The 9,639-nt window shown below is 45.1% G+C and overlaps 2 protein-coding genes and 1 long non-coding RNA gene across 3 annotated transcripts in view; 1 reads left to right on the top strand and 2 right to left on the bottom strand.

Moving 5' to 3' along the window:
* ik (IK cytokine) overlaps positions 1-3,434 on the bottom strand; it is a gene marked incomplete at its 3' end in the record, with an annotated part of 6,248 nt that extends 2,814 nt beyond the window's left edge. Inside the window, 9 exon segments of the mRNA XM_017404802.3 lie at positions 107-270; positions 370-416; positions 502-572; positions 654-768; positions 843-1,010; positions 1,637-1,696; positions 1,778-1,870; positions 1,948-2,014; positions 3,223-3,434. Of these exon segments, the coding sequence (XP_017260291.3) occupies positions 107-270; positions 370-416; positions 502-572; positions 654-768; positions 843-1,010; positions 1,637-1,696; positions 1,778-1,870; positions 1,948-2,014; positions 3,223-3,232 (795 nt within the window).
* On the top strand, positions 3,423-5,003 carry LOC119616832. Its single transcript, XR_005232888.1, has 3 exons — positions 3,423-3,515; positions 4,182-4,343; positions 4,894-5,003. It is a non-coding gene; the product is annotated as an uncharacterized LOC119616832 (long non-coding RNA).
* A 57-nt stretch (positions 5,004-5,060) lies between these two features.
* Positions 5,061-6,241, bottom strand: ndufa2 (NADH:ubiquinone oxidoreductase subunit A2). The gene is made up of 3 exons (XM_017404803.3): positions 6,086-6,241; positions 5,366-5,472; positions 5,061-5,234 (listed from the first exon to the last, which is right to left on the bottom strand). Exons 1-3 carry the CDS (start codon positions 6,187-6,189, stop codon positions 5,143-5,145), a joined length of 303 nt encoding a protein of 100 aa, XP_017260292.1. The 5' UTR covers positions 6,190-6,241; the 3' UTR covers positions 5,061-5,142.
* Between the last annotated feature and the right edge of the window lie 3,398 nt (positions 6,242-9,639).

Here is a 9,639-nt window from a genome sequence, read left to right as displayed (position 1 = left end):
GTCTAACTGGGACATGTCTTACCTCCATACTGGGACAGGTCTGTCTAACTGGGACAGGTCTTACCTCCATACTGGGACAGGTCTGTCTAACTGGGACAGGTCTTACCTCCATACTGGGACAGTCAGCCTTGCTGCGGATCAGCGTTGTCGGGATGTCCGTGTCTGTGAACTCGTCGTCCAGGTCCACCACGTACGCCATCCTGCCGGGCAGGAAGAGCTCGTTCCTCTCCTGGACTCCAGACCTGAAGATGACTCTGAAGATGTTCCTACCTGAGGACGAGGAGGAGATGAAGGTTGTTGTTGAGCAGCTGTTTAGTGTATCAGAGCATCGTCCATCATTCTGTTGGATCCGGTTCTAACGGGGCTTACCGAGGCGAGTCTTGAACTCGATCTTCTCCTCTGGCTCCAGGTCCTTCCTGACACACACAAACATCACTTTCTTTTCACTGACGGATTTTATGAAGCAGCGGCAGGAAGTGAAAGGTTGAACCCGATCCTTACTTGGTTTCTTTCTGAACTTTCTCCATCATATCTTCTTCTTCCTTCTCCTTGCTGGTGATTTCAGCTCTCACCTGGAACAGACAGGTTCAGGTGTGTTACAGAGCCGGAGGGTCCACCTGAGCAGCGTGCACGGCTCCAACACTCAGACTGACCTTCTGCAGCAGAGCAAAGTCCAGACCTTTCACCAAGTGAGTGTGCTCCATATCACCTCCCAAGAACTTGGACTCCTGGATGAGCTGCCGGCGTTTCTCTGCTGCAGACTTGTCTCTGAAACAAACATGAAGTCAGATCACCCAATGTCTCATCTTCAGAGACGGGTTTCTGTCCTCAGCAGGACTCACGCCTCAGCGGTGGGTCCGACGGCTCGGTAGTTGGCCGTGGTGCTGATCAGCTCCGTCTCTTCGTAGTCCTTGTTGACGCCGTCTCGTCTCTCTCTCGCTCGGTCCCGGTACTTCTCAGCCAGCTCCCTCTCTCGCTCCATCTCCTGCTGACGTAGCTTAGCGTAATAACTGCAGGAGGAATGATAATTGTAAATGCTCTGCACTTGTACAGCACTTTATGTAGACCAAGGACTCCAAAGCGCTTCTACTACATTCAGTCCTTCACCCATTCATCCACCCATTCATGGCGGTGAGCTACGTTGTGGCCACGGCTGCCCTGGACTGATAAAAGTGAGGCGGCCATGACGCCGGCGCCAAAGAGCCCTCTGACCGCCGCCAGGAGGCAAGGCAGGTGAAGTGTCTCAGCCAAGGACACAACGGCTGAGGCAGACAGAGCGGGGGTTTGAACCAGCAACCCTGCGGTTACAGGAAGAGCCACTGCTGCCCTTAATCAGTGATCAATGACTCAAAACTGATCAGGGTTTGGATCATTTGGGGTCTATTCAGCCTCAGACTGAATGACCTCATGTCTGTTAGCGAAACATCAACAGGAGTTTTATTCAGCTGTAAAAATATTTATCAGAACCAATAAAAGGTTCTGATCGAGTGTTTTTATTACCCGATTAAACAAGAAGGTTAGGACGTTCTTCTTGGGTTTATTTTGACAGTAAAAACATCAGTTAAACTACTGGTTCTGTTGTTTCTCCTCTGATATTTTATTGATCCTGAACACGATTCTAAAGTCCAGTTCTGACCTCTTCTTCTTCCTCCTCCTCGCTGCAGGATCTTCATCCTCGTTGTAGTCTCTTGGCATTCTGGGAAGTAAAAACAAACATTTATTTTAACTCTGTTGATTCAAACACTCGTTACCAAGTGTTCCTCATATCCTCACTCACTCATGGTGTCGGGACTTGGTGGGCGGAGCCGTGGTGGGCGTGGCCCGCGGCGTCATCAGAAGCTTCCTGAAGTCATCGTTGGTCAGTTTAGACCTGAAAACACAGAAAGAGCAGAGGTAAACAACAACAACAACAACAGCAGCGTGTAAATCCGTGTGAGCAGAACTCACTGAGCGGATCCTCGGTGGTCGTCCACATCGTGGCCCTCAGGGGCCAAAGGGTTGGAGTAACTCTCAGCTGTAAACCAGACAGGATGTTAGAGAACAGGCGGCCAGCAGGGGGCGCTGAAGGTCTCAGTGGGACACTTTGTGTCAGTTTCTGTCCGTGAGGCTGACGCCATGTCTACTTTTAAGACTTTCCTTCTTGATCAGTCCTATAGTTAGGGCTTGTTTGGGTTTCCTGAGCTCTGTCCACATGTCCTCTCTCTGCTGTAATTCTCTCTATTGTTGACATGTTTTTCTTGGACTTTCTGTTGAAACTACACTTGGACCACTTCCTGTTTGTCTGTGTCTCCTTCCTGTCCTCTAACCCTGCCGGTCAAAGCAGATGGCCGCTCGTCCTGAGCCTAGTTCTGGTTCTGTTGGAGGTTTCTTCCTGTTTAAAGAGAGTTTTTCCTTCCCACAGTCACCAACATGCTGCTCAGGATGGGAGACTGAGGTGAGAGAAATAACTTTTACTGACTGGCTTTTATTAAGTTGTGAATTGGATTATATGCAAATAACTGAATTCAATGTTATGCTAAAATGTTGATAATTATTGATTTCTAAAAGAATTGTTTTAAACAACATTCTCATAGATAACTGTTATACTGACAGATGGATTCATGAACAGTGAACAGAACTAAAAACAGCTCATGTGGAAACTCCTGAGAACTTATCTTATTATTGATCAATGATTCTACAAAAACAGGAACATGCAGAGCATCTGGACCAGGTCTGAGGTGGATTGCATTTTGACAACCACAACAGGTCGTGAACGAGGTTTCACTAATTATATTCAGTGTTTTAATACCTGTATGATTATAAGGTTCAGATTTAACAAGACCAGGCTGTGGTGTAACAAAAAGCGTTGAGCAGCTGATCAAGCAAAATTAAAGTTGACATTTCAGTAGAGATCAACCGACCTTTGATTCAACAGCATTAATAAAACTCTGAGCTGTAGCTGAACGGAGCCTTAAATCAGCTTCAAACCGGAGAAAGATGAACGGAGGCTGGCGCGATGCTCCCAAAGGAGGAGAGCTAAACTAAGATAAGCTAAGCTAAGCTAACTGAGCCTGCTGGTCCCAACAAAAGAAATACATAAAATATTTACAAGTGTTAAAAACATACATGATACTTCCGGAATTATCTACTACAGGTCTTTAGCACTGTAGCATATTTAAAAATAAAATCGTTTTATTTTGGCCTAAAACTGCTAACGGAGTGTTAGCATGCTAACAGACTTACTCTCGGGCATCTCTGCGGTCAGCAGCTGGCCTCCTGCGGGCTGAGGAGACTTCGATCCCGGCAGAGGAAGAAGCTGAAGCTCGGTGCCTCGGAGTCTTTACAGCTCGGTGTTTATGTTTTCGTTATAACGTTGTGTTGTAAGCTTCTCTGCCCTCGTATTTACCTACAGCGCCGCTGAGTCAACGACGTCACTTCCGGAAGTAAAAGTTCGGACACCGCCCCCTGGAGGACGGTGAGCGCACTGCAGCAGGAGAAAAACAACAGCTGGATCCACGGATTCTTACATTTACAAAGTATGAAAAGTCTTTTGCTTGTTGCTTTATCTTCATTTCTTATTATTATTCATCTGTTCCTGCTTCTCAGGTCTACATTTCAAAAACGTTGAAACATTAATACTTTTATTATTTTAGAGAACTTTTAATATATTGCTCGTTATTAATTTATGAATTATACACAAATATAAAAAATCGGTCCATTGAAAATTACATTTTTGAGTCTGAATAAATCATTTAGTAGAAAATAGATTTAGTCAAAGATCAAAACTATCTGACTCTGTAGTCCCGTAGCAGCGCCTCCTGCAGGTCAGAGGAGTCACTGCAGCTCCACCTACTGAAGGTTCTCCAGGACCAGCTGGAGGTTCTGATCCAATAAACCTGTCAGCTGCACAGTAACTTACCTGATTTGAAACATCTGTGATTCAGATCAAAAAACGTCAATTTTCTGTTAAAAAACAGATAAAAAAGTTTTTTTTTAATCAACAGGAAGTTTAATGTTTGTTCTTCAGCTGTTTTTTCTTTACTTTCTGCAAAAAACATCCTGATTTAAAGATAAAACGTGTTTATTTTGGGTTTTATAAAATATATATTTCTAATTTAATTCTGTTTAAGCAACACTTACACAGATTTCTCATTTAGTTTTCTGCTGTTTTGCTAAACTAAAAACTTTAAATATTCCATCAGAGGCTGAAGCAGCAGCTCCAAATTCTGGAGCAGGACTCAGTGAAACCCAAACCAGAGTCAGTCCGGATCCAATCAGGATCCAATCAGGATCCAGTCCGGATCCAGTCCGGATCCTGTCATTCAGCTGAACTCAACTCACTGAACACACACACTCTCTCTCACGTACGTATTAAAGATAAGAAGAAACGTTACAAACACCGTCTGATGGAGTAAAACACAAGTTAACGGCTGGCAGCAGTGCACGTGACTCTCACTCCCCTCTGCGTGAAAGGACAGCAGCAACAAGCTCCCGTTGGCTCACGTGCGCCCCCTTCAGTGCAGCAGAGTACTGCCTGCCTCACCCTTCGCCTTTTCACCGCAGTTTTATGTCCCCTCAGCAAAACTAAATATGTTACTAACAAACATTAAACGTAAATGGTTAAAGACATTAGCCAGACTGTGGAAAATCAGGCTATATAAACCATTATATTGGCGACATGCAGAGGTACGGCAACAGGCACGGGCCAATTGCAGTTTGTGATGGATTGCACATTCAGAGGCTCGGCTCGTTGCTGCAGCACCTCATGTTTCACCCTCGTATTTATACAGGAAATATGCAATTTCAGCGATTTTGACTATAAAAACGTTCAAAAATTAGTCATACATAAAGATCAGTGGACAAATATTAATATTCATTTTAAGTTATCTTTTGTTTTTCTTGTCATGATGGCAGGTGAGGCTCTGCCTCCCCTGACCGCACGTCCCTGCAGTGACCTCCCAGGAAGACCCAGATCAGTTCCAGAACCTCAGGAACCACCCAGAGACCCAATAAACTGGTTCCCTTCAAACTGAGACCAGTGGCACCGCATCAGAACCCGTCAGAACCAATCAGAACCAGGCAACTGTCATATCTTTATTCATATCAACACATTAACAGGAAACAAAGTGAGAGGACCAGAACCAGAACTCAGAGGGGCAGGGACTAAGATTTGGACTGAGCCAGATTCTGCAGAGCGCTGGCGACCTGATCAGCTGACATGTTGTCCACGGAGATGCTTCTCTCTTTACCGAAATCTGAGTAAACAAACAAACAAACAAACAAAGAAAATCAATCATCTGACATCAGTCTGAGTTCTGATCTCCAGAAAGGAAGCAGAGTGAGACCTCTTGATAAAACTCCCATGGTGCCGAGCGGCAGGACTCACCGTATCGGGCCCAGAGACGGGCCTGGACTCCAGAACACTCCCGGATCAGGATGGGGAAGTCTGGGTTGGACTTCTTTAGGGTCACGTAGTTCTGCTCCACAAAGTCCCTGCAAGACACGCCCACACATCAGGACACGCCTATTTATTTTAATTTCCAGAAGTAAGCAGACTCAGGGGTAAAAGAGCTTCGTTTTAACTTTTCAATCAATCAGTATAAAAGTATTTTGTATTTATTTATTAATAAATCCACCAGGAAACAGAAGATGAAACACTGATGTTTCCCGGACTCTCAATCTTTAGCCAGTTTGTTTCCAGGAAACAGTTTGCTCCTATCGTTTATTTTTAGAACTTAAAGATTTTCTGCAGCAGGAATGTCTCCATCCATCTTTTATTTTAATCTTTTATTTTTAGAATTTCAGGATTTTCTGCAGCAGGAATGTCTCCATTTTTGCCTCCTGCTGCTGTTTCTCATGGTTTATTAACCTCTAAGAAAAATTCAGACAGTTTTTATGTTTTATTTTGTCCTCTCAGACACCTGCTGGGTGAAAATATAAACCAATAAAACCAGTTTATATAAAAGTCCTCCCAGCAGCAGCCTGTCGCTGTTAGCTGCTAGCTGTTAGCTGCTAGCCTTTGTTAGCGCCGTCTCTCCCGGTTCCGGTCACCTCTTCTCAGTATAACCGGGTCCGCCCGCCCTCCGGACCCCGGCTCCCCCCTCACCTGGGCCCCTTGCTGGCCGCGGAGGTCTGGCAGAGGTGGAGGCGGATCTCTCGGAGGTTTTTACCCAAACTGGAGCCCAGCGTCCTCACCGCGGCGGCCGCCATCTTGGCTTCTTGCTGTCAAGGACGACCTGTGGGTTCGTGCAGCCCGGGGTTTATCCTGACAGGCGCTGCTCACGGGCTGTTTAACCCAGAGTTTATCCTCACAGGCAGAAAAGGAGCTAAAAGCCAAGTAACGAAGTACTTCCTGAAGGTAATGCAGTCAGGTATTTACGCTGCAGTTATCTGAGAGTTTTCATGATCAAATGTAACTTTTTACATCCTGTTTAGCTCCTGATATCATGACTGACATTGTTTAAAGTCTGATTCCGTACAAGTAAAATGTCAAGAACAAATTTAGTTTACTGAAAATATTCAAGCTGTTAGAACATTTTAGTTTATTTGGAAAAGTAGTGGTTAGTACTGTTGCCTCCCAGCAAGAAGGTTGCAGGATCGCTTCCCGGCCTGGGGCCTTTCTGGGTGGAGTTTGCATGTTCTCCCTGTGCTCACATGGGTTTACAGACCAAACACATGCATGTTAGCTTAATTGATGACTCTAAAACTGTCCCTAGGTGGACTGCGATGGACTTGCGACCTGTCCAGGTGTCCCCCGCCTCTCGCACAGTGACTGCAGGAGACAGACACCAGCTCCCCACGACCCGGAATGGAGAAGTGGGTAAAGAAAATGGATGGATGATGGATGATGGATGGATGGATGGATGGATGGATGGACGGATGGACGGATGATGGATGGATGGATGGATGGAGCTTCATGAGCCCAAACAGAAAATACTGGAGTCCGCCACCAGAGGGCGCTCACACACAGCTGACGCTGCAGGTAAACATTTATAAAAAGATACAATCAAAGAAAACTTCAGTCAGTTTAACAGTTTATTTTTATTATTTTCCACTATTACAAAAACAGTTATGAAAATTAAAGCTTATTTTTGTTTCCTGTGGGTCTGAATCAGTGATCAAACAGGAGTTTGTGTTTTTTACAGGATGAATCAGTCAAATACTAATTCATTTATATAAGACCGAGCTGCTGAGTTTAAATCTTGATTTATAAAGTAAATATATTCATTTAAAATAAAACGATCAAAACAAAAAGACTGAATATTTTAGTAAAAGTTCAGTTAAAACAACTGAATTATATTTAGAAGGATATAAATGTCAGACTGGCTTTGAGTTTTTCTCCTGAGTTTTGTCTGACCTGTTAGAAACAGGCCCACCAGGGTCCAGAACCTCCAGTCCTGGTCCAGTTGACCAACAAGCCTCCTCAGACCCTCCATCACCAAGACATGAAGATTAATGTGACAGAATCCTGCTGGAGCCTGCCAGACCAGGGAGGACCGGGAAGAACCAGGGAGGACCGGGAAGAACCGAGAAGGACTAGAAAGGACCAGGGAGGACCAAGGAGGACCAGGGAGGGCTGGGAAGAACCGAGAAGGACTAGAAAGGACCAGGGAGGACCAAGGAGGACCAGGGAGGGCCGGGAAGAACCGAGAAGGACTAGAAAGGACCAGGGAGGACCAAGGAGGACCAGGGAGGACTGGGAAGAACCGAGAAGGACTAGAAAGGACCAGGGAGGACCTGGGAGGACCAAGGAGGACCAGGAAGGACCGGGGAGGACCAGGAAGGACCAGGAAGGACCAGGAAGGACCAGGGAGGACCAGGGAGGACCAGGAAGGACCAGGAAGGACCAGGGAGGACCAGGGAGGACCAGGGAGGACCAGGAAGGACCGGGAAGGACCGGGAAGGACCAGGGAGGACCAGGGAGGACCAGGGAGGACCAGAACCTCCTGAACATCCTGCATGTTTCTGCGTTTGTTTAATGGACCGGTGAGTCTGCCTCTGTTTGGATCCGTTGGCGGTCTGGAACCAGAAGGCAGAATCTCAGAAACCCAAGACGAGACACCATCAGAGCTGAACTGAAACTGGGTTTCAGCAGGATGAAGGCAACCAGAACCCAGCTGGTCCTGGGACGTTCTTCTTGGATCTCAGAAACACAGAAACTCTGAGATCTGAGACATTCACTGCACCTCGTAAAGCTTCAAGCGGCAGATTTATTCTTCCGGTGTTTATCGCCACGTAAACCGGGCCAGCATTAAATGTAAAGTTTTTATACTGACAGGGTTAAACCTAACTCCACTCTCTGTTACTGAAGAGATGAACTCAAAGGTTCTTTAAGTCAAACCAGATGGAAGTTTGAGATGTTTTTTTCCTCTGAATAATTATAAACTAACAGCAGATGTTCCATCCTGACAGAATCACCACTGAAAGATGAATCTGTGTGTCGGCCGCATGTAGAGAGGAGGAGAAACACCTGCAGAACGAGCTCCGAAATCTGAGCAAAAACAAAAATATCAAGAAGTTTAAATCTGTGTTTATCAGCAGCACTGAAGTGGATCACAGAGGTTCTGGTTCTGGGTTTAACATTGGATCTTTAATCCACCACAGACGGTCTATAAGAAGAATCCAAAACCTTCCAAGTTAAAAGTGTAGAAAGTTACCAAATCTTTTCTTGGTATTTTCAGTTTTAATCACCAATTATTATCTGAAAGTTCAGGTTTGGAGGTTAAATTTTGTTTCAAATCATTCTGAGAACTGCTGCAGTTTACAGAAACGTTATCAAACCCTGAAAAGACAAATGTTACAGAAAGAAGTTTATTCCTGACTTTAAGATGTAAAAGAGGCCCAAACTGTTTAGGTTCCACATGTGGACAGAATCTGTGGAGGTTTTATTAAAATAGTTGTGATCAGAGAGCTCGGACTAACACAACAAGCACCTGTTTGGTTCTCAGATACTTACATTTCCTTTCTCTGCAGTTTGAAAACAAACCGTTCTGGTTCTGATCTGTCTTTTCAGAACAATCCTGAGTTGAACTGGTCCAAGTTGGAAAAACACCAAAGACAGGAACTCTGGAGGTACGTAATGAGTCTGAGTCCTGTTTATTTCATCTATGAACCCTGAAGTATACTGTCAGACCAGGAATTATAGAACCAAGAACCAACAGACAGGCTTGGGTTTGGTGAGTCTTCAGACACCAGAATAAAAGCTCTCAATGACAGAAATCCCTTCACAGCTGAAGGTTGAAGCAGTCTGATGATGCTCATCCTGCGATAGACCATAAAGAGGTCCAATTGAACCAGGTGAAGCTCCATGTTTATGTCTGTAAAACAGTTTCCACAGAACCCCGTCCCAACAATGACTCATGGGATCTGAATCCAGTCAGATGGTGAACAGCTGAAGGAGCAGAAATATAAAACACAAAACTCCACGAGAACTGAGAACCAAACAACAGAGGAGACAGGAGGAGTTGGGTTTAGAGCAGATTTCTGTCCCATTCTTCTATACAGGGTTTTTGTCTAAAAATATAAAATGTTACAAAAACCAGATCAGGGATCAGAGCTGGGACATTAGTCCACATGTTCCAGACAGCTTAAAGACAGCAGACGAAGCTCTCTGGTTTCTGTGCTCATCATGGAAACATCCACACGGACGCATCAAAAACA

This window comes from Kryptolebias marmoratus, unplaced genomic scaffold, assembly GCF_001649575.2.
Source record: "Kryptolebias marmoratus isolate JLee-2015 unplaced genomic scaffold, ASM164957v2 Scaffold79, whole genome shotgun sequence".
Taxonomy (NCBI): Eukaryota; Metazoa; Chordata; class Actinopteri; order Cyprinodontiformes; family Rivulidae; genus Kryptolebias; species Kryptolebias marmoratus.
The sequence above is the reverse complement of the archived record's forward strand: the minus strand, read 5'-3'. Positions and strand labels throughout refer to the sequence as shown.